This window comes from Emys orbicularis, chromosome 12 (assembly GCF_028017835.1).
Source record: "Emys orbicularis isolate rEmyOrb1 chromosome 12, rEmyOrb1.hap1, whole genome shotgun sequence".
In the NCBI taxonomy this organism is placed as follows: domain Eukaryota; kingdom Metazoa; phylum Chordata; order Testudines; family Emydidae; genus Emys; species Emys orbicularis.
The window spans coordinates 5929247-5953776 of record NC_088694.1 but is presented as its reverse complement, the minus strand read 5'-3'; the positions used below and the strand labels follow the sequence as shown (position 1 = coordinate 5953776).

At 42.6% G+C, this 24530-nt stretch overlaps 1 protein-coding gene across 5 annotated transcripts in view; it reads right to left on the bottom strand.

The window, feature by feature from the left end:
• Nucleotides 1-1463: 1463 nt before the first annotated feature.
• The window catches only part of KCNQ2 (potassium voltage-gated channel subfamily Q member 2), a 113933-nt gene continuing 90866 nt past the window's right edge, over nt 1464-24530 (bottom strand). For 3 of the 5 annotated variants that reach the window (XM_065414277.1, XM_065414278.1, XM_065414279.1), the window contains 5 exons: nt 17327-17550; nt 16343-16451; nt 13734-13865; nt 3092-3215; nt 1464-2201 (listed from right to left, as the gene is read on the bottom strand). In XM_065414277.1, the coding sequence (XP_065270349.1) occupies nt 1464-2201; nt 3092-3215; nt 13734-13865; nt 16343-16451; nt 17327-17550 (1327 nt within the window). Of the gene's footprint in view, nt 2202-3091; nt 3216-10489; nt 10598-13733; nt 13866-16342; nt 16452-17326; nt 17551-24530 lie in introns of all 5 variants that reach the window. The other 2 variants (XM_065414276.1, XM_065414280.1) reach the window with 2 other exon arrangements.

Sequence of the window (24530 nt, the reverse complement as noted above, 5' to 3'; positions counted from 1 at the left end):
CGATCCCTGCAAGCTCTGTGACAGGACAGGACCACTTTGTGACTTTGTTTTGGTCCTGAAAGAAACCTTCTGCATCATCAGTTTTCCCCCAGCTTCATGCGCCAGTAACGATGCCGTGATCTTTACCTGGCTTTTCAAGAGGGAGAGAAAGAGGAAAAAATAGAAAAACTTCCGCTGCCCGCATTTATGGATAAATACAGATCACAGGTGTATTAAAAAAAACAGGAGGAAACAAGGAAGCACCTCGGGACTCAGCATGAAGGATCTAAACAAAGCAATGGAGAAGTCATAGATTTGTGATCCGGGATGGGATAGTGGAGGAAAGGAGGAAGGAACTTTGCTGGGAGTCTGGTGCATGCAAAAGCATCCAGGCATAATGCGAACAGCGTACAAAATGGGCAATATTTTGAGTTACAGGGCCCAGCCGCTGCTGGTGCTCTCGTTCCTTGCCGTGATCTCGTAACGTCCCTCTCCCCGTAGCTCTGTCTCTTGTGGCTGTAAGTTCACCACAGTGCTGCTGACAATATCAAAAATTACGAGAGCAACTTCAAGTTACTACAACCCCGTAGGTGGCATTATGGCTTCCCGTTCTGTACATTTTGGCGGGTACACTATTAAATATAATACACGGTTTAAATGTAAAATGCCTTATCCCCAGTCCTATGTGGTGTTCCTCTTTGCCTTCAAAGACACATTTTGTGTCTTTGACCTTCCTCCTCCACCTAAGCCCCATGACAAATTTAATTTGAAAATCATTCTGGTTCCAAATGGTGCCTGCTAACATTCTACCTCGACTCATCTTGACAGCATACGTCTGTCTTAGGGCAATACCGTAACATGAATGTAAACACCCCAATTTGTCAAGAGCCAACTGGGCTTCCATGTATTATACAGTAATTACACTACATTCCCGAATGGTTAATGGAGGATCACGTTCCATAAATTCAAAAGTAATCATCGTGTAACCTGGAATGTTTTACAAGACAGAAATAATCATGTATTTGCGGTGCAACTCCAAAGTATTTGACTGTGTAATCACCCAGTGTCATGGTATGGTAATTACCATGTAAAAGATACGTTCAGTCACCACTTAATCCCCCCACTCCCCCCCCCAAAAAAACCTTGCAGGTGATATTTGTGCCCTGTACCCTAAAGGATTAGCAAGAAATGTGGTTGCCTACCCTGTACTGTGACATCGTTTCACCTAATTATCTTAGAAAGATAGTATGAAAGAAATCCAGACACTTCAAGGCTCCGAATTATTCACCACAGTGGCCTCTTTCTACTGAATGCTGGCTCAGCGTCTGTCCCCAGAGTAAGCTGTAAGAAAATATCCACAAGCTAAGTATGTTCTGGAGTCATAAAACCTTAGCTGTAGATCTCCTCCAGAAGTTTGATGTGGGGACGGCATGAGTGAGCGGCTGGCCAGTGCTCTGACTTGGCTCAATAGATGTCAAAATGCTTCACTGTCTAGGGGCTGACCAGCCCATGTCACTGAAAGGTCCTTCACCTGTGGCTGATCTGGGAGGCGGGCCACAAGGTGTGCAGAGGTCAGAATCAGTGTCTGACTCTCCTTCTGCAATGTAGGGTCTGATTTTGGCACACGGGGCCACTGCTGCATAGCAACCGTTGTTAAGGACGTCCAAATTTTCTTTGGACTGGGAAATGCTAAATCCACTAAAGGAGCGTTCCAGTTCCTCATGATCCACCGACGGGATGGAAATGGACGTGTCACTATCTCTCAAGGCGCTGTCATGGTGTTTAGCTGTAATGTCTTCGTTCCTCAGGTACTCGGCACTGGCCCTATTCCCGCTACTGTAAGCGGACAAGGAGCGCTCATGTGAAGGTGGGGGTGGGATTCTTACCAAAGAGCCAGGATCTCCAACTGGGGAGGATCCATGGCTATGCCGCTGGTATGGCTGGTGCTGCCAGGACGTTGAAGGGGGACACGTGTTGGTTGGCATTGTTGGGGCTGGTGGTGCAGAGAAATTCTTTTGTCCCATTGAACTGGTGGACCTGATGATCTTGATGATGCAGCCATTTTTGTCCATGTGCTCCCGGCTGTCTTCTGGACTGTGGTAGGGTGGCGCCGGGTCTGGTTCTTTGGACCCAAAATAGGCTTCTGCTTCCGTTGGTGCGATACCCATCCGCTGCATGTAAATGTTCACCAGAAAGTCCAGCTTCTTCTCCATGGACAGAACCTGCAAAATGCCACACAGTTCCCTGTGCTGAGTGATGTCTGTGGACCAATACCCTCTATACAAAGAGCTCCACTCCTGTCCATGCTCGAATGGGGATCTGAATTTCATAGATAACCCCTTCCTACACTGGCACAAATCGGACTTCCTTGAACTTTGAGAGAGAGCTGGGATCCAAATCCAGTCTGAACTTTGGCAAGGGCCTCTCTGCTTTTATGGAAGATGGGTTTTTAAAAATATTTTTAAGTTGTTGTACCCAAAAATTGTCATTTAGTGCGTTGATTTGTTTCTGCAATGCCCTTTGTATTTTCTTTAAGCAAGCATAAATGCTTGTGAAATGTGACAGATTTCAATGGGACTGGAGAACACTCAGCACCAGGCCAGAGGTGCTCAGCACTTCATTGGGTCAGGCCCTTAGAGTGTGTGTATGGGGACTTTGTGTGAGCCTTGTGCTCTGGAGTGAATTTCACCTTGAACGAGGCATGGATCCTGTGGCAATTAAAATCACACCCACGGCCTCACTTGAAGTTGTTTAGGTTAGAAAGGGAACATTTCAAAGGCCCCGAGGTCACTTTGGAACCAATGATCTGTTTTCAAAAGGGACTTTGAGATTTAGGCTCCTAAGGACCTATGACTTTCAATGTGTCTTAGGCCCTTAAGGCTCAGATCCTCAAAAGTATTTTGGTGCCTAACTCCCAGGGGAGTTAGGTACTGACATACCTTTGAGTGTCTGGGCTCTAAGTACCTAAAGATCACTTTTACAAATAGGGTTTAAGCTGCTAAGTTATTTAGGCACCTTTGAAAAATCTTTCATCTATTCTTAATCTTAACTACTTTTAAAATCTCAACACACAACATGAACTTTTCCCTTATAAGAAACATCCCCCCCATACCTGCTTTTCAACTTTTCCAAGCCTGCCCATCATGCTTGGGTCTTCTGGAAGCTCCCCCTCTGCTGACCCTTTGGTTCGATCCTTGTCGGTCATTGATGTCCCTCGTCCAACAATCTGGTCCACTCTACCAGGAACAGAAATAACCCCCCCACCCAGAAAAGGCCGTTGAGTTAGTCAGATACATCAAGGAAACAGGACTCTGCTAGCTGCTGACTCTTTGTGGACAAAGCAACAACCTCTCTCCCAACGAGCACTCAAAATTACTCACACAACCAGGGAGAGGCAGCTAAATGTTATCTTCGATGTAAACAAGTCGCTATATTTTCACAGTAGTATTAGCAGAGTTTGAAATCTATCAATTCTGTTTCTATAGATATAATCTGGCACGTTATGTTCAGTAAATTTGCCCACAGGGAAGAATTTCACTCTAAGCGGGGTTTCTACCAAATTAATTAGCATTGTATTTGTTACTGTTCATAATTTTGTTGTGAATAAAGTTGTCTGCCTGCTTTATCTAGATGAGATTCATGTTTTTCCACATCTTTACAGCCGAATCTTCTGCCTCTCTCCTACATATTCATGTCCATCGAGATAAGAGTCTATAATTCAGCACTGGAATGGTTACATACCTTATTTGTAATCCCTTTTCCCCTGTCTAAGAATTTAAGGCTCCACATGGAAGGCAGAGGAGTCCATATAGGAAGTCACAAGCTAATTATATTTAATGCATCAAACCTAAATTTGCTCTATAGGTAATTAAACACGGGCATGTCCTGATCTAATAAAAACCAATAAGACATCTCCAAGCCGGGACATATTCTTAATCTTAACCCGATATATAGCCATCTCCCTAAACATAATCCTGGCAAACTTTACTCATGCATAATGTGCCAGAAGTGTAGGTGACAAAAAACAGATTAATTAATCTGGTTGAAACCAAGTTAGTTGTCTTGAGCAGGAATAAAAAATGCTTCTTATGCAGTTCTGCAGTGTGGGCAATGGATCCATGCACCAGTATGAGACAAAGAATGGGCTGAACGCAGACAGACAAAGGAAAATTAACAAACAAAACACAAGGAAAGGGATGAGACACAAGGCCATTTCCAACAACAGAGCAGTCTAGTTGGCTTTGCTTTTGTGTGTGTGTGTGTGGGGGGGGGGGGCTAGTTTCTTATACTTTCTTTTTTTAAAATAGAGGGTGAGATCATCAGTTGATATGTAGTAGCACAGCTCCCTGGACTATATTAGAGAGACAGCAGTTCACACTAGGTGAGGATCTGGCTCAGGGAGATAGGGAAGATGAGCACCTCATAGCCAAGGTAGCAAATATATATAAGCAAAAAATATTTGATCCAGGTGAACTGACTTAGGTAATCCTTTATTTAGGCAGAAATTTTCGGTACTACTGCTTCATCTATAAAGTAATGTCTGACCATTTACTTACATGGTGAGTACCATGTGCTATAATTACAAGGGTGAGTAACATACATGCCTTATTTCTGTGTCGTATGCAAAGGGCACGTTATTTACATTTATGAAGACTACCAAATGTTCAGCAGAAGCATGTAATTATCAACATGGTAAAATCCTACAAAAATGTTGTACCCATGTAAGCAAAGAGACATTTAACAGGAAAACTGGGGCTACCTTGATTTGGAATCAGAGGCCATGATGTAGTAAAGTCACACTCTGATCTCCTTCCCTGCATGTATAAACATGGAGACCCAGTAAAACAATAGTCGGGGCATGTGTTTAAAGAAGCTAAAAGTCTAATCACTCCTGATTATTTGGAGAGGTCAAGGAAAGAGGTTGCTTTCTTGTCCTGGTGTAACATCCTGATGTAGTCATTGTACTGGAAGAGCTTTATTATTCTATTTGAAACCAAAACCAAAATGTCCTTCAATAATAATTGCCAACTAAGGAAATGAGAGAGAACAATTTGTAGTATGGAGGAAATTAAGGCAGCCCCACTGGGGTGCCTCAGAGCATGCGCTAACCCTAGAAATACTCTTTTGCTCTTATAACCCTGATCCAGAATTCACAGATGACAATGTAAGACTCCTATTGACTTCGATGCAAGTGACTTAAGTTATCCAACTGTTCAAAGGAGGGAGTGAGGGGAAAGCCTGAGCAATGGAAAGCCTTCCTGCAACTTCCTCCAAAAACAGCATTTGCCTACACCCGCTTACAAAAAAAGGGCTTAACACACAAGAAAATGAATGCACAATTTCCCAGCTGGTGTGCACAAATATTTGTCCTCCCCAGTGGTATTTTTGTACGTGCATTGTTTGTGCATACAAGTGAGCCTCCACTTTTGTTTTTTAAGTGGCCCTTACATCTGAACATTTCTGATGAAAGGGAAAAGAGAATTTTTTTATAGCCCTCGTGTTTCGTTTCCATTTTAGAAACGTTGTTTGGCTTCATTTGGTTACTAATGGCCATCAGGGACTTTCAGCATTGGTTATTAACAGGTATTTTGCAGGCTGGCTGCTATGTAAATTTCCCAAATACACCTCTGCTTACATGTACACATCCTTGGCCTACAGCACCCTTTACTAGTCTAGTCTTAGCCCTGGTCTACACTGGGGGCTGGGGGGATCGATCTAAGTTACACAACTTCAGCTACGTGAATAACGTAGCTGAAGTCGACATACTTAGATCTATTTACCGCAGTGTCTTCACCGCGGTGAATCGACTGCTGCTGCTCCCCCGTCGACTCCGCCTGCGCCTCTCATGGCGCTGGAGTACAGGAGTCGACGGGAGAACGCTCGGGGGTCGATTTATCGCGTCTAGACTAGACACGATAAATCGATCCCCGCTGGATTGATCGCTGCCCGCAGATCCGGCGGGTAGAGTAGACATACCCGTAGGCTCTTGCAGGGCACAGACTGTTAACTCTCCCCGTTGCATGGTGTTTTTACTGGGATGTAACTGAGCCTGACCATAGTAATTTCTGTGTAATGCTTTCTCACCCAGATTTCTAGCAATGAAAGTTAGTGTTAGGATAGGATTTCTAAAGGGGCACATAAGGAAATTAGGCAGCCAATTCCCACTGACCTTCAGTGGGAGTTAGTCCCCAATGCTTAAGGCACTTTTGAAAATCCCTTCACTTACGTACCACTAAGCCCCTTTTTCATCATTTTGTATTGCTGCTTTTTTTTTTTCCAGTTCAACTCCATGGGAAACTGGATGTGCACAAAGTTTCAACGATAAACCAGCACGCTAGGTCTTCTTTTAAACCTGCCATAAAATGAAATCAAAGGCATCAATTCTTAAAGGCAGGTGCCAGAGTTGTGCCCCAAAGTGTTGTGCGCCAACCCTTTGTGCACCCCACTTCCAGTAAATGAGCATTTCAGCACCCAAGTCCGGTAATTATATACCTAGCAATCCAGATGTCTGGGCAAATGCTGGATTGCAAGCAAAGGGCAGTGTGTGTGTGTGTGTGTGTGTGTGTGTGTGTGTGTGTGTGTGTGTGTGTGTGTGAGAGAGAGCATGGGTGTGTGCTTAAGGGGGCACCTTTCCCCCTCTTACATCCCTGTGCAGGAATCAGGCACAACTGCAGTCCCTGTGGTCATGTGAGTGCAGAAAAGTCTCCGTTGCCAGCATCCCTGGGGCACCCCACACAGGGCAGGAAGAGGAGCAGAGCAGGTCAAGAACATGTTACACTTTCCTAAGGAGCAGTGCAGGGTGAGCATTCTCACTGCTGCTGGGGGGAGAGGGGGGAATTCAGGAGGCCTCAGGCTTTCCCTAAGGTGCACAATGTCTCCTGGGAGTTCCCCTGGAGCAGTGTGCTTCTGCACTAGCCCCAGGGAAAAGGCTTGTGCCATAAAGACACTATCTGGTCCCAAGTGGGTGCACTCATAAATTCCTGGGGATTTGTCTTAGGCATCAGCCTTTGAAAAATCTGTCCCTTGCTTTAGATTTGTGACGAAAGAGGATCAAAAGATTGCTGATGCTATGTGACCTACTGTATCACCTGCTAGATTTGCCTGGTCCTGCTGCACCTTTAGTTTGAAAAAGCTTTATTTATTATTATTATTTTATTATTTATTATTAAATTTTAAATAATATCTTTCCTTCTTTTGAATGATACAGAAAAATGTAAAATTCTTGCATCAGCCATGGTGCAGTTTTTCTCATGCTTCATGCTTACAGTTCATGCAAAGAGGTGTGTCGAATGCCACCCTCCAGCCAGAAGCAGACATCAAAGGTCAAATGGCTCAAATGAGGAAAAAATGAAAAGTTTGGAAATATTTATTCAGTTTCTTTTTTTTACACAATCCAGGCACAGACACCAAACCCCCTTCATCCATGTCACATGACTGGCTACTTAACTTCTGATTGGTTAATAGTATTTGTACAAGACATATTTAATCTAATAATACCAACTACTCATGTCTATGCTGCTCAAAAATATAGCTGGGGCTACCTGGATTTTAAAGTAATTGTATCTTGAATCAGCTGAGCATTCGAAGTTCATGAGCATACAGTATGTGCTATACACTATAGGCTAAATTCTGCCCTCCGATACATGTTAGCAGTCCTTTGTCTTCACTGTGAGCTATATACATGTATCTGAAGGCAGAATGTGGTACTTACACACCCTTGGGCTGCCAAATACAATCCAATCGGTTGAGAGAGTTCATGTGACTTCCAATAGTTTGGAACCACTGTTCTTCTAGCTGACCAACAGGTGGTTTTTATTTTATTTCATGTTTTGGTAATTGTCTGGCCATCAGTTGGCTGAAATGAGGACATGTGATGTAAAATAGAAGAAGCTCAATGCAGGGAAGCTCTGCTGCTGTGGCACATTTAGGGCAAAACCACCTCAGAGCTGGGGTGATTATCTTATCACCCACTTTGGGCCAAATCTGGGAGCTCTTACTCAGCTATAATGTTTGCTGTAGTTTTGCCTGAATAAGAATGTCTGGATTTGGGGCTTGAATCCTGCAGGGTGCTGAAAGCTCTGGCCCCGATCCATCAAAGCACTCAAGCAGGCGCTTAACTTTAAGCATCTGAGCAGTCCCCATTCACATAAATGGGGCTATTCATGTCCTTAAAGTTAAGCCCGTGCTTAAGAGTTATGCTGGATTGGGGCCAGAGTACCCAGTACCCTTCAGGATTGAACTCTTTTTCACTAGGAGGGTGGTGAAGCACTGGAATGGGTTACCTAGGGAGGTGGTGGAATCTCCTTCCTTAGAGGTTTTTACGGTCAGGCTTGACAAAGCCCTGGCTGGGATGATTTAGTTGGGATTAGGTCCTGCTTTGAGCAGGGGGTTGGACTAGATGACCTCCTGAGGTCCCTTCCAACCCTGATATTCTATGATTCTTGGTCCTAGGGTCCATTTGGGACTCCTCTGCTGCTTTCTAAGGTTGTCAGCTGCACCCTAGTAAACAAAAACGATGGGGAAAATTAAATGAAAATGGGGCAATAAATACAAAATACCCCTAGGAGCCCCAGAGGGTAAAGCTCAATAATGCTGCAGGTAAGGATGGGATTATTTTCTGGTACTAAGGGTCAGAAATTGTTTATATAGCAGGAAAAAAATTCACCCCAAACAGTGACTGTTAATTTTAGCTCTGCAGTCAACTGAGGGAGGGTCAAAGTTCCCTGAAAGCTAAAAATGGAAGCAAGTTATAAAAAAAATATTCCCCAAGGGGTATAATAGTGTTATGCATACAAACATCCTGTTTTTGATTGCGGGAGTTATATGCTTGTGAAGGAGCAGTATTAGGCTAATACAAAATAGAATTTTTAACATATGGGAGATAATATTATGCCTTGGGTTGAATGAGTGACCTGGAAAGGATAATATAAATACCCTCAGTTTGGCATTTTGGGCATCCTCTCCCATTGTTGGTCATTTTTTCAATCTGCAAGGCAGTAATTTTAGTGTATTAACCTCCACTCTAGCCAAGATGTTTTGTACATTGTACATAATACGTAGCTACAACTATATACAATCTTTTTTTAAAGTGCATTTCAAAATATTGTTATGGCTGAGGAAACAATTTCATATTTAAAACCTGTTTTCAGGTCCTGAACTTTCAGAAACAACTGTTACCTTTTGGGTTGAAATTTCTCAAGCTAGACCTAAGTTCAAAGTGGGAGGTTTCTGCAAGGTGCAATCCAACTGGGTTTTTTCCATCTTTGAGTTAGCAGAGTGTGAATAAATAGGTTTGAAAAAAAATTCACACACATTTCTCAGGCACAGATAACTCAAAACAGCTTATATGGAAAACTACAGATCTGTCATGTATCTATGTACTTAGTTCTAAGTGAGGGCAAGCATATTTGGAAAAATATTTTGAAGGAATAACATAATTGTGTTTGAAATCACCTTCTACCTGTGCACAGAATATGGCTTTCTACCAAATATATACATATGTATTCAGGTGTGATACTCTAGATAAATGGGGAATATTTTGGTCAAAATGTTTGTCCCCATTCTTAAACCCACAGTTCACCTGTGAGTGTAAATCTGAGTAGTTACTTTGAACTATCTCGTTGGGGTAACTACTCGTGTTTGTGCCTGCAACACATTTTGTTGGTGAAAGCTCACAGACAGATAGGCGAGACCTCCCTCCAACTGAAAATGTGCATGTAACTGAGAACACACTGTTGTTTATTTCACTGATAAGACATACAGGAGTAAAATTTTCAAAATCACTTGGTGCTTCTGAATATTTTACCCAGAGTGAATCCTCAGTAATGTCAATAGTAAAATTCCCATTGATTTAAATGAGGCAAGGATTTGACAGATAGTTTATTTTTGTACACATAATTAAGGATTCTTTTGAACACTCGGCCCAGCGTATGTAACATTTTTAGTTAAACTATACATTTACTCTGGTCAATAGAGTTCGACCAAAGGTGAAAATGGTTCAGTGCATTTATTCACTTCCTTCCCTATAAATATGAAACACATTTGATTCTAATGTTGCCCACTGAAAAAAACATGGAATATGTTCATTTCAGTGAATATAGGTGGGTAGATACACACACAGAGTGAGAAGTTTTCCATTCTTTAGTTAATCTTAATTTACCTCTTCTTCTAGATGAAAATAACAAATCTTGTTGCTTTTGAAGGTATTTTTGTAATCTTTTATAATTGGCTGCAATATCACAACAAATTATCATTTTACCATCCCAAACAACTACTTGAGGAAGACTGAATAATGCTCACAGAAGAAATCAATGGTTGTATAATTTTTTTTCCTTAGACTTGTCTTAGTGTGAAAACCCATCGCCAAAAGTACATCCAAGGGATTTTGAGTTATATGTGTCAGCGAGCTGCCTTATTAAGTGATACATGCCGTCATATACCTGGCATGAAAGGGGTTTGACATTAAGCAAATGAAAAATCCAGAGAAAGCGCCATTTTGGTTAATCCTAACCTAGGCGAGTATTGGGGTGACTCTTTAGAAGAGAGCATGGGTCCTTTGGTTGGATACTTCTTATGCCGGGGAGTTGAAGGGGGCGGGGGACCCACAATCATATCTATCCTGGCAAAGTAAATAAGAAAAAAGACACCAGCAAAATGCATAATGAAGCAACACGTAGAAAAAATTTGGTCGGAAAGTTGCGGAAACATAAGGAACAACTAAAAAAATAAAAAATAAAAGACAGAGAGAGAGAGAGAGAATTGGAAAATATATTCTGCTCGAAACAGAATGCAGCATTATATTGCCTGATCGTTCGTGGTTAATGCCAAATCTTATCTAGCCAAACATAAGATTCATGGAACTGGGCATCAAAAGAACGTCACTGCTGCTTAAAATGGGAGTCACTCTGCATATAATAGGCAACATACTGTACACACTGGAATATATTTGCATATATGTGGCAATGTCCCATTGGAAATGTCAGATATAAGACAATATATATTCTCCTTTCTATTACAGTGATAGATAAAACATCCTCAGCAAGGTGTAAATGAGGTACACTGTGGACTTGTACACTCAGTGAATGAAATGCATCCATGGTTGGAAAGGTGTTGGAAAGGGAGGTGAGCCAGGGACAGAATACCAAAAAGAACCAATTACAGACACGTCACAAGAGCAGTGACAGAGAGTTATGAATGATTAAAGAGAAAAGTGCATGTAAAGACCCCCACGAGTTTGCCTGAATAAAGCTTTAACCCAACAAAACACTGGCCACAGAGGGCTAATGTTAAACATCATCACAAACTCTCTCTCTCAGAGAGAGAACGTATTGCCTTGGTCCCTCATTGTTGCAGGGAGTATTAATCTATCATAGCTTTACACCAGTGGCAAATTGCATTGTCCCATTTCCCTGCCCCCCATACCAGCTCCACTGTGCTGATCAGCATGTTGTGGGGCACACCCAAGTCTCGGCCTCTTCCCCATCCATGTCCCGCTCATTCTCCACCAACCTGTTCTGGGGATGGGGGAGTAGGTGAGAGCACAATGTCCTGCGTGCATGAGATGAAGGTCCAGGTAGCCTACATGGGGCTCTAGGAGAAAGTTTTACTCTTTCCTTCCTTCCCAGGATAGAAGGAAGTATAATCTACATCACAATCTACCCCAATGATTACTGCATCCCACTGCAGGGATGCAACCAAGAGGAGCATTTGGCCTTGTCTTTCAAAACAGCCACTCCCTGTTCCACCCAAAAATCAACCAGCCGAACAACTTTCTTTTTGGAACACACAATCTCAGAACAAGAAAAATGGAGGCAGGACTGGAGAACCTTGCCAGGGATAAGGTTCAGCTGAAGACCCCCAAAAGTATGGGTGCCCATCTAGATCATCCCTAACCTAGACAGACTACTTTACTGTGCACACCTCGGCTGGAAATCTCGAAAGGAGAGATTTTACTCAAGTGATTTCATACTCTTACAGCTAAACCTGGGCTTAAGTGATTTGCTAGACACAGTGGGTTTGTGATAGAAAGCTCAGTCCTGCTCTTCGAATGACTCTCACAATGACATGACGAATCAAGAATTAACTGGGAATATAGGTAACACACAGTATTCTGGCAACACAAGTATTTTTATGGGGGATATGAGGTAACAGACATTGATTTATCTCCAATTGTGGCTCCATCATTTAGATTTTGAAATTAAAGAACCAAAGACAATGTTCACTGTTTCCTGTCATATGCCTTATCCGTGCAAAGGACCCAATCTAACTCCTTTTGAAGTCAATGGAAAAATTTCCATTGGCTTCAATGGGGGTTGGAGAAAGACCCTTTTAGGCATCCACTTGAGCACCCATTTTTCATCTATAAGTTTGCAGAGGCAAATATTTACATGACATTACTTGGTTGTCTCTGCCTGATACACAGGCACAAGCAGTTAGTTAGGCATATAAGTGACATTCACTTTGACTGAAAGTAATTTAAGGTGCAAAGTCATGCCTTGAGTTACATGTACCTACACATTGTAGGCCGCAAAGGGCAGGTTTTCTTAATTGACACGATTGAGGGTTATTTGTAAGGAGAGAGGGTAGAGTTCTTACTGTCAATGGCTTTTCTCTCATCCACAGTTCATAGGTTTGAATTCAAACTTTTCTGAGGTAAAATAATTTGGGCGTTGGAGAGGAAGGGTGGAGTTTAAAGTATCTCTCTCTCTCTCCCTCCTTTTATACTCTTCCTAATGCTTCCTCTTCCATACAGTTTAAACACAAGGAGCTTGATCCTGTCCGGTGTTAGTGCATCCCCTTTATGCACTCCCTCGTCTACAAAACCAACTCAGTACCCTCGGACAGTTATACAGCGGATGCAGTTTAGTTCCTGTTTCACTGAGGCTACCCAGCTGGGCTGATATGTTAAACTCCCATATTTTTAAGACATTCTTCCCCCATTCCCACCCAATCCAAACAGAGGTCAGACTCCTCCCACTTCCCAGGGCAAAAGCTGTAAAATAATTACAAGAGCCTCTCATACTGGGGCCATTTTTCTAAGAGCTCCTTTATTCTTAACAAGAGGGCCAAAATTGGTACTTTCAAGGTAGCTCCTTTATTTTATTTCACTGCTGGAAAGGACACCCGATATGCCACACAGCCCCCCGAATGGCGATGTCAAATCGTAAGTATCCAACAACAAAGCACTGAGACGTATGTTCCAAAATGCTTCTGAAAGATTTACGTACACACCGGTCTGCTCTTTGACCACATGCTGGGCCACAGTGAGGGAAGTTCTTCACATATTCTCTGTGGGAGGCTGAAATGTGAACAACCAGCTTGTGTGTGTGGAGTGGGATGGGGAAGGGGGGAGGGCAGGATCCTTCAGTAAGGATTCTCTGTGGTGGTGCCATGGTATGGGAGGTAACAGGTTAACTGGCACAAGGAGATGGAACAGGGTTTGCTTCTGTTTTATAACAGAGCCTGAGGCTGTTTCTGGAGCCTATCTAGCACCCTTACCCAGAATGCACAGCTCCCTCCCCGAGACTGGACACTAGAAATAACGGGCACTGTAAAACTAATCTGCCCTCCCAGCACTCTGTGCCAAAAATTCACCCCTTGTGGCCACCTCATAACCAGACGTTATTCAGAAATCCATTGTTTTCCATTAGGCTTTTTCTTAGGATGTGGCTGTTTAAAGAAAGGACTTTATCTTAACCCTCTCACTCCTATCATCCACCACTGGGGTGCTATCACAAAACAGTGGAGTCTCTTGCCTGGACTGGAGATTTTTAATCCGGGAGAGCATGTCCAAGTGACCGGCTGAATACTGCTCGATGACATCCATCACATCGTAAGGCCGAAGGCTCTCCTTGAACTTCCGTTTGGAAACAAGGAATTTCATGATGCTAGGGGAGAGAGAAAGGAAAAAACAGATCCCCACGCTGGAGCCGTGTGCTGTAGAGTGATAGGCATGCCAATGCTGCAGAGAGCTACTTGGGAGTCAGAGCGGAACAAGACGTTTGAAAAGCTAACACAGTCTGAGGCTACTTTAGATAAAGCAGAGAGAACCAAAGCTCAAGATGTAGGGCTCTGTACGCTTCCAGGGCTGCTGGTCTCACTAGCCAGCTTGGTGGGAAATCTTCCAGGTAGGGGAGGAGCCTCAGTAATGCACAGCATCCACAACCCCCAGCTTGCCCCACTGGAGATCTTGGGGGCAGATTGGACCAACCCAGCTGACCAGGGATAGGGTTTGATCGGGGCACACAGAGAAGGTGCTGATTCAGTGCCTCTCCTAGGTGGCCACAGCAATTTAAAGCTGCTCCCGCTGGCAGAAGCCCCATAGTAGCAGTCAACCCTCCCAGCCCAGAGGTGTGCCAATGGCAATCCCCAATGCCTCAAAGGTGTCAATGCTATCTGTGGGTTAAGGTATCTAGGATGGGGAAAGGGCCAGCATTTTCTTGAGGCTCTGTGCTTGCTTTAGTATCCTCCTTATGCCTTTCATGCTGATGCCAGCAGGAAGCACAGATCCAGCCCCCCAAAAGTTAATAATTGGACAATATTATCTGGTGGATGTATATTTTTTCCTGCTTATTCTTCGATCCTCATGCTGGGCAGCAATGCATTTAGTGTGGGGGGGGAAACGGCATCTATATATCCCTGCCTCACCGAGGATTGAAGCCCAACTCCCCAACACAGCAAAGGGCCCACTCATAATCCAAGCAGTACAGAAGGGCAAAGCCCTTGGTATTTGGATGGTGCACGTTAGGTGGAGGTTCCCATTATCTGAATACTGTCTGGATCTCAGATATGAGCCGAATAAGAATAATAGGCCACCCCTTAGCCACAGAACTTTCCTCTCCTAACAACAAGCCCTGTGCTTCTCTTTCTCCGCTTACCTTTAGCCATTTTCTGAGGAGAGACTGATTTTTCAACCCCTCCCAGAAAATTCTGAGGGAAAATGGCTCCTCCTTTAAGGCAATGGAGAAGAGTGGGACCGACAGCTACTAGATTTCTGTCAAACCTATCTATCAAACCTAGGTTTCTATCAGTAAATGGCTGAAAGTAATAGAGCAACCTGGGCCTGCGTGGGGTGGGAGTGGCAGGGGCCTCTGGGAAAGGAAGGGAATGGCTATCCCCTCCTGACCTGGATTGCTTTCCTCAGCCTCTGATGAAAGCCTCCTGTAAAGACATGATACAGTGACAAAGGGTGCCAGATGGTTAGGACATGAGTTCCAGTGGTTCCCAGTGGCTCAGAAAAAAACTTCCTGAGCTGGAGGGCATGTATTATACTGGGTGATCTTGTCTGACTGTGCATGCCTACCCCACTGATCTCTAGGTGCCAGACGACTAGAGGCTATAAATCTTAATATTGTTATTACTATAGCTAATAGAGATGATCATTTAGGGTGAGTCGGAGGAGCCCATGGTTTTGAAGCCCAGGGGCCTGTGTCCCCTCCCCAGATCTGTACGTGTGCGTTGTAGATGATGACTCTTATGTCTAGATCTGTGCACCTATGGACTTGTTACAATGACCCATTTGCAACATAGTGGGTGAATTCCAATGTTTTCACTTCTTGAACCTTGCCACTCTCGAGGTGCCCCCAAGGCGCTGTTCTAAAGCTACTCCCACAGTTCTTGCAACAAGAGGAGGCTGGGTCTAAGAATAAGACCTGGAACCTCTAGGTAGCAATTCTATTTGCTAGGGCTTAGGTCACCGGACAGACATCTTGACTGAACAACACAGGAGAGGAGTGGAGATGAACAATGGTTCTAGCACCCATGCCCCAAACAATAAGTTTGGCTCTAGATCCAGAGCTGTATCTGAATCCTCCAGCTCTATGAGGAGGAGGAATACCAGTGCTAGACACTGCCAGATTTTGGGGATGTTCAGCCTAGGATCCAAATCCAAAGTGTGTGGCTTATAGAGAGGGGTAGGCCAGCTGGATCCACCAATGTAAGTGGGGAAGAAGTGGGGATTTAAATAAGCATTTTGTGTCCATACTTCTGGCAGCTAAAAGGGACATCATAGCCCCAGTGCCCTTCGGTCCGTCAGACTTGTGTGTCCTCTCTCCATACGGTTTTGTAAATGTCAGCATTTAACCACGAAGCGAGCGATATGATTTGGATGTAACACTGTTAGGGCGTTTCCCCATTTCTCCCTTTACTCCTCCTCCAAGCAAAAACTGTTTTCCCCACTTAGCTTTATACAAAGGAAAACAGAGCACCTGGGGGGGGGGGATCCAGCCAGCAGCAATGGGATTTGTGCATTATTCAATGCTGCTTGGTTTACAAATACCCTTATTATTTATTTTCCTTTAACATTTCCCCATGTAGGGAGGTCTCTCCATCCTCCTTCCTCCCCCTCCTCCTTTTCCTTTCTTACCACACTGCCCTGATGCTGACTTTAAGTCCTGGCGTTAAATCTTCCGTCACAAACTCGCAGTTGCAGCTTTTGTTATCATCGGGAATGTCTTCTCCAGGGAGGCTTGCTTCTGGGTTTAAAAGAAAGAAAGAAAAAGAGAATCCACAGCTAATTAGAGCGTCATTGCAGCAGGAGGAATGGGAGCGTCAGACTCCAGAAGTGAGCACATGGAAGACATAAATGGCATGTTCCCTTTGCATCCTAACAAAAGCTTTCTCTCCCTCTGAGCTAGGCTAAGATGACATCTGATACCACCAGTTTCAGTCCCTATCTGTCTTTAAGAGCATCACATAACTGAATGAAGCTCTCCTCTTTCCTCTCCCACCCTAGCATCTTCATGTGGATAAAACAATACCTTATGACGTGCTAATAAGGGAGAGAACGAAACAGATCAGTAAGTCTAGATGGTCCAAATCCCCTTCACCTCCTCCAAACCAGCTGAGCCAGTAAGGATTCTGTTTAAATGAACTGCCTATTATCAAAATCTTCAAGTAAGAGTAAGAATCACTGGGTATAGAATAAGAATCACTGGATATAGATTCTCCAACTTCCCCTGTTACTGGCTAATCAGTATCTGATCCCTTTCGTGGTGGGCACATAGATGGTTGGAGACAAAGAGATATGCACAGAATATCCAAAGACAACTCTTGATCAAATTATTCTGAGAAGCTTAAATATCTAAATCAGAAGGTAAATAATTTAAGGATCAAAACCCCAATATTTCCTATGTGAAGCTGAATGCCTTATACTGTACCAAGTAATGGAGACATCCTTATTGACTATCTGCTGGATTCACACCTGCCAGCAAAATTCCTGTTGTGGCAGCACCATGCAGATCTTCCATCCAAGCGCTGACCCAGCCTGACCCCACTTAGCTTGGGAGGAAACCAACAGGATGGCAGTCCATGGTGACAAGGCAAAATGGCTGCCCTCAGAAGCTCTCACCTTCAGAGTTCTGTCGAGACGCAGCTCCCTTGATCCGGAATGCTTGCCGGGCTCGGCTCCGGTCTCCAAAGCTCCAGCTTTTGGGCACTTTGCTCGGGCTATCTTCAATGCTCTGATCAGCGCTGGGGGATCTCCGGAGGCTCTGAGCCTGTGGAGAGCTTTTCCCTTTAGTTCCAGAACCTCGGGGACTGGAGAAGACACGGTCTTTCAAGCTGACCTTCTGACTATTCATGGAAACAAATTGAAACAAAGACAAAAAGGAGACAGCAGGGGGAGTCACTCTGGAAACCGCACGTCCCTTCCCCTTCAGTCCTTAGAAACCCACGGCATTACAAAGCAGCAGTGAGATGTGTCCAGTTTTTATTTTTTTAGAGCATTTCAGAATGGTTTCCATCATCGTGAATGAAATGCGAGGGATCGTTAATTAGGAAAAAATAATGGAAGTTTAAACAGAAACCCCTCCTATTATTAGAGGGCTTGCTGAACAGAATGGCATGAAACAATGATGTCGATGGTTCCTTACATCATTTATTGGTTCCTATCATGAGTTATGATGTTTTTTTCCACAGTTTCCATCAAAAATCCTTTTTCGATAAGAAAATATTAACAAAAGTTTACCAAAAATGTTTCAAAGTAAAGTTAAAAAGCTATTTATGCCTTTTCAGGCCAGTCACCTGTATCTTTTCCCCTTCCGCTCACGCCATCTTTTCTACCGACTGAAAAAGTTCTCAACCCCTTTTCTATCCTCAGGTTAAAATAAAAATCTTTTTCTGTACACGGAATGAATGTTAACAACACAGTTGTGAATTAAAAACCTAATAAGGATTTGAGGTTAAAAAGCACTTGCATATTTACTAGGGCTGCTCAAATATTTGCAGCAAAATTGGAATACTTCAAAATCTGAGATGTTTGCATTTAATTGCAATTTCTTTAAAATGATCCCATTTTATTGCAAAATATTCTGTTTTTTGCTTGAAAACCATCCTGTTTTTGGAGTAAAGATGATTCCCGTTGATATTGTGGAGCCAAACCTCTCTATTTTCAAATTTCTGAATTCTGAAATTTCAAATGAAGATGATGAATTTTCACATGAAACTTTCAAAAAATGATTTTGTGAAACTTTATGAAAGGGGCAAAACTTGATAATTGCAACATTCCCAGGAACAAAACTGAAAATATTTTTAGTTTTGCATAGACCTAATATTTGCCAAATACCAACTGATTATTAACAGAAGATATTTATTGAGAATAGATAACTACTACAAAGCACTTCCTCATTTATCCAATATTTTATATGCATATAAATTCAAGCCTGAGTAAAGTTCAGACGTAATTTCCAAGTGGTTTCTACCACAATAACAGTTAACATTCTGCACTGGAACATCTTACAAATTCAGCAGCAGAGGTGCACATGAACTGATTGAATCAAGGCGCTGATTATGCTTAGGAAAGTGACTCAGAGAGAAGGGTATTGTGGGAACTTATCCTATCTCAATGACTTCTAGGTCAAACTTGCTTAGTTAAAGTAGCAAAGATTTATTTTTTCTAGCTGTCAGTGCCGCCACCTCAGATCTAAGAAATAAGCTGCCTCTTATTTCATCGTTAATAATAAAGATTCTGCAGTTACAATATAGCTGTGGATATGTGAGACAGCTTTATCGGCTGCGCTGCGCTGCCAGGAGTGAGCATTTGGTTTTGTCAGTAAAGGAACCAGACACGCAGGGAGCAGATCCATTGTACTATTTTTACATAGTCGCTTTATATTGTGAAACCTCATTGTACAGACTGATCCAAATGCTTAACTAGAACTCTAATTCTAAGAGCAAACACAGGTGCGCTAAATTAGAGGCACAATGAGGCTACTTTTTAAATCTGATCCTAAATGAAGGGTGTTCTTGTAGCCTATTCATTTGTAAGGCTCATTTGTGTTGCATGTACAGTTCGAATTTCTTTATTCGACAAGGTCTGTTTAAATATTTTATCTGCCAAAGTCTGCCAAAAGCTAAAATCCAGAATTCAATCCTATCTCTTAGCGCTTCATCCTGAGAGGTGCTGCATGCCTGAATTGGTTTTCTTGAGAATTGTGCATGCTCAGCATGTAAAGATTGTTAATCCCTAAGAACGGCCATACTGGGTCAGATCAAAGGTCCATCTAGCCCAATATCCTGTCTTCCGACAGTGACCAATGCCAGGTGCCTCAGAGGGAATGAACAGAACAGGTAATCATCAAGTGATCCATCCCCTGTCGCCCATTCCCAGCTTCTGGCAAACAGAGGCTAGGGAAACCATCCCTGCCCATGCTGGTTAATAGCCATTGATGGACCTATCCTCCATGAACTTATCCGGTTCTTTTTTGAACCCTGTTATAGACTTAGCCTTCACAACATCCTCTGGCAAGGAGTTCCACAGTTTGACTGTGTGTTGTGTGAAAAGATACTTTCCTTTGTTTGTTTTAAACCTGCTGCCTATTAATTTCATTTGGTGACCCCTAGTTCTTGTGTTATGAGAAGGAGTAAATAACATTTCCTTATTTACTTTCTCCACACCAGTCATGATTTTATAGACCTCTATCATGTCCCCCCTTAGTCATCTCTTTTCCAAGCTGAAAATTCCCAGTCTTATTAATTTCTCCTCAGAGGGAAGCTGTTCCATACCCCTAATCATTTTTGTTGCCCTTTTCTGAACCTTTTCCAATTCCAATGTATCTTTTTTGAGATGGCGCAACCACATCTGCATGCAGTATTCGAGATGTGTGCGTATCATGTATTTATATAGAGGCAATATGATATTTTCCATCTTATTTCTATCCTTTTCTTAATGATGCCCAACATTCTGTTTGCTTTTTTGACTGCCGCTGCACATTGAGTGGATTTTTTCAGAGAACTATCCACAATGATTCCAAGATCTCTTTCTTGTGTGGTAACAGTTAATTTAGACCCCATCATTTTATATGTATAGTTGGGATTATGTTTTCCAATGTGCATTACTTTGCATTTATCAACATTGAATTTCATCTGCCATTTTGTTGCCCAGTCGCCCTGTTTTGTGAGATCCTTTTATAGCTCTTCGCAGTCTGCCTGGGACTTAATTATCCATCACTGAATAAAACTGGGCCCTTATTCTGGTTGCCCCAATCCCATTTCCCAAGTAAATATGTTGCAAAAGATTCCATGAACTAAGGATGGCAAATCAAAAAGCACTGAATTTCCTACAGAGCATGAGAGAGAGGAATTTCATATTCGGACATCACAAGGTGCAATATGTTACTCATTAAAAATATCACTTATGAATCTGAGGAACATTTAAATCCATTCAGGTCTGATCCCTGAGTACTCAAACTCTCGACATTTGGAATGCCTCCAACATTCCTTTGTTTTAAACAAACGAACAAACAAACAAACATTAACAATAAAGACAACATGGGTAATCCATTACAGTTTTCCTTCTGCCATGCAATTTTTTCAATGTAAAAGCTGACTAGAATCTCTGCATGCAGACACAGGCCCTGCAGTGGAAAATGCAGCTGAGAGGCGGCCGGAGCTGGAGAGGGAAGAATGCAAAAGAAAAGCAAATGCTTTCAGCTAATCTAAGATCATGTCCTCATCCAAGCAGAACATCATGCAAGGTGAGGTGCAGTGTGTCAGAGAAGTGATACTTAGATGCCAACCACACAGATGGTAGATGGACATTATTTGGTAGTACAGTATGTGCGTTGAGTGGAAGGGGGAGGGAATGTTATCCTGACACACACAACTGCAAGAAAGGAGGCTTGTATCTCTGACACTTGCATGAACTGAGGGAGAATGGGACATTCGTTCTGCCTGTTCTAAGGGGAAGGGAGGATAAAGCGAATCACAAGGTTTTGTAACCTGTACCAAAATCTATGGGAAATAATAATAAAATCAGATGGTCTGGTTGGTTCCTGTATCAAAATGAGGTAGCTACTCTTGGTTAATATTTGTTTAAAACCCATTTTTTTTATTATTAAAAAAAGAATCCTACAGCATTACTGCACGGACTTAAATGAGAATTTGCTCAGCGTTTAACCTGAATCCAGTGAAGGGTGGAAATGTATAATTTACCTTTTTTCTGCTACTGAAATGTGCTTTTACTTTCTAAGGCAGGTTCCTAGCAAACATCTACTCCAATAAATGAAAGTTCATACTTCACTAGCGCACTTAGGGGCCCAATCCAAATTCCAGTGAAGTTAATGGAAAGACTCCCACTGACTTCAGCGGGCTTTGGATTGGGACCGTCTGGCATGTGATGGTTACAACATTCACCAGAAAAGTGGTTAAGAACTAACCCTCTGTGTACATACACAACACAGAACAGTTGGTTGACACACAATGTGTTTATGGATATTGATGGTTTAAGTTCTTGTTGGAAATCTCCTGGGTTTTGTGGGTTCATTTCATAGCCTTAGCAATCTCCTGATGTTCTGTTTTTGCATTCCCTTACTCATTCCTGATTCACAGTAATTTTGGATCAATAAAAATGACTATCTACTGGTTTTTGTCAAGTATTTGAAATGACACTCGTCCAGCTGCTTCATTTTCTCCTTTTGCCTGCATATAGCAAAATACTAGCCAAACTGATCAATACCATCCAGTATGCAGTGTTGTTGTAGCCATGTTGGTCCCAGGATATTAGAGAGACAAGATGGGTGAGGTGATATCTTTTATTGGACCAACTTCTGGTTGGTTAGAGAAACAAGAAGTTGGTCCAATAAAAGAAAGCTCACCTGCCTTGCCTCTCCAATACCATCCTGGACTAAAACGTCATTTATATACGAACTCAGCTGGTAATAATATTTGTTCTACTGAACAGTATATCCAGGAGAGGGAGGGAGAGAGCGAGCGAGGAAGATTATGTCCTGCTGGAAATGGGGCTGTTGTTCAATCCACAGTTTGTGCCGAGTTCACGGCCTGTCAGACCAGTTTGTTAAAGGTAGGCAGAACTGCTGAGATTGAAATAATAGCCATTGTTGACCACCAGGTTTCTGGTGTGAATAACGGGTGGAAGCCAACTGCTGAAAAGATCAAGGAAAGAAGATGTGGGTACACAATGCTTGCCCTGGCTGGCTTAGAATTCAAAAGAGGACAAAAATTCATGCCTGGAGTATCTCCACTGGCTTCCACAGAGTTAGAGCAGGGGTGAATATAGCCCAGGGAACAGAGGAGAAAGCAGGGCTCACAGAGTAAAAATTCCAAGTAGAATGTGGTAGGAAATCACCCTTTCCCCTGCTATAACCTGAGCGGGCAGCAATGCTCATACTGGGGTGACTATCTTCATACCTACAGCGCTGACTTTGAAATAACTGAAAATGCTCGAGCTGCAATGGTGCCTGAGGCCCAAATATTTGAAGTTATTTAGGCATTGCTGCGCTCAGTGCCAGAAGGCCTCACTGATTTAGGAGCCTAGATCTCATTTTCAAAAGGGATTTAGGCACTTAGGAGCTAAAATCCCACTGAGAGTCACTACAATGCTACCTACGCCCTTGAGACCAGACAGAGCAGGGAAGCCAGAGAAGAAACACTCTAGAAATGCATCTGGCTCTTGTAGTGAATCAGGAAACCTATTTAACCCTGTGGTTAGGTATTTTTAAAATACTGCTGACTTTTTCCGCTGTTCTCCGCCTCGGCGGTTTCTAGCACACAGCTTTTGTCCCCTGTGTTTTTTTTTGGCAGCTAGAACTAGTATTATGGGAGAACATTCTAGAATGCACTATTGCATGACTGAGAATCTTCTAGAAAGTCCTGACACCATCTGCTCTTCGCCAGTTAAGCCAGGTTTGTGCCTGTTTTGCATTGCTGGAACAGTGCACATCAGCAAATCTCACCTATTCTTTATTCAACCAGAATCACCTAAACTACTGTACAGAAAAATCCTACATTCCATTTCAGGCATCCCCCCATGCTACCCCATTGTTCTGCAAACACCCCTTGTCCATTATCAGTCCACACATCATTTCCTCCTATGATTGGTAAGAACATCTTTCTTGCTCCACTCTGTCAGGGTAGACTCCAAATATGTCTTCCCCTTCTACAAAACAAAATATGGCATCAATAATTGATGCAAATAATAAAAAAAGATCTAGCTATACCAAAGACCAAGATTCCTTTATGGCTCTAAGTCCCCAATTCTTGGAGACTCCCTCTTGAGATCTTGTATAGATTTGGAAGGATCCTCAGTTAATGAATTGGTTCCTTTCCTCCTCCAGCAGAAGTCAAAAAGGGGGAAATAAAAGAAAAAGCCGAGTGGGAAGAAAGGAGTTAGATTTCTTCTAAAGAAAGCAAGGGTGAACAGTGATTTATACTGCCTTTGCATATAAGAAAGTATCCATCGCTAGGAAGTCATACAAATTCACTTGGCCACTGACACCAATGTCAGAAGACAAACAAGTGAAGATCAGAGTTTCCAGTTTTCCAGGAGGTGGTATTGTGTAATGACAGGCGAGAAAGAAGTTGTTATTAATATTATTAATATGTGCCAAAAAGAGCCCTAAAATTAAACAGTTGACACCATCAATGCGCAGGAGGGAGGCGCTTTCACCAGCTAGAAGCATACACCTCCAAGGATAGAAAAGTCTGCACTGGTAGATGGGAACATTGAAGATAAGATAAAATTTAAATGTTCTGAATGAAGAAATATATTAATAATATCTCTAATTTGAAGCAGACTTTTTGTGAGCTATTTAAGTAATCTCTATGTAACTCACCATGCGCCAATGATATTTAAGTCAGACATTCCTAATATAAACTCCAGGGGGGCCATAGCATGGCCAGAACATACAGCGGGAGACCATATGAAGATTCTGGCTATTCGTTTAGCTACAGAAGTATCTCACTATGGAGAACTGGTTTCTGTGAACCTTCCCCTTTGTCACCCATTCAGACATCGGATTTACCTCTGATTCTGAACTTTTGGTATATAAAAATATTCCCAGATAAACTAGAAGCTATCCATTCATGGCAGGTATATATATTTATATATATAAAAAAAACAGTAGCAATAAAGGAAAAAAATATACAGGGCGGAATAATTCATTGAGAAAACCAGAGAGATTTCTTTAAAACTCTACTTTAGCTGCTTTCTAACAAAGAGACAAGGACTCGTGATTTTGAGGATTAAAATGGATTCCAAAAAGAGCATGCATAAATCCCATGTCACAATCATGCTGCATCACTCAGCTCCCTGCTGC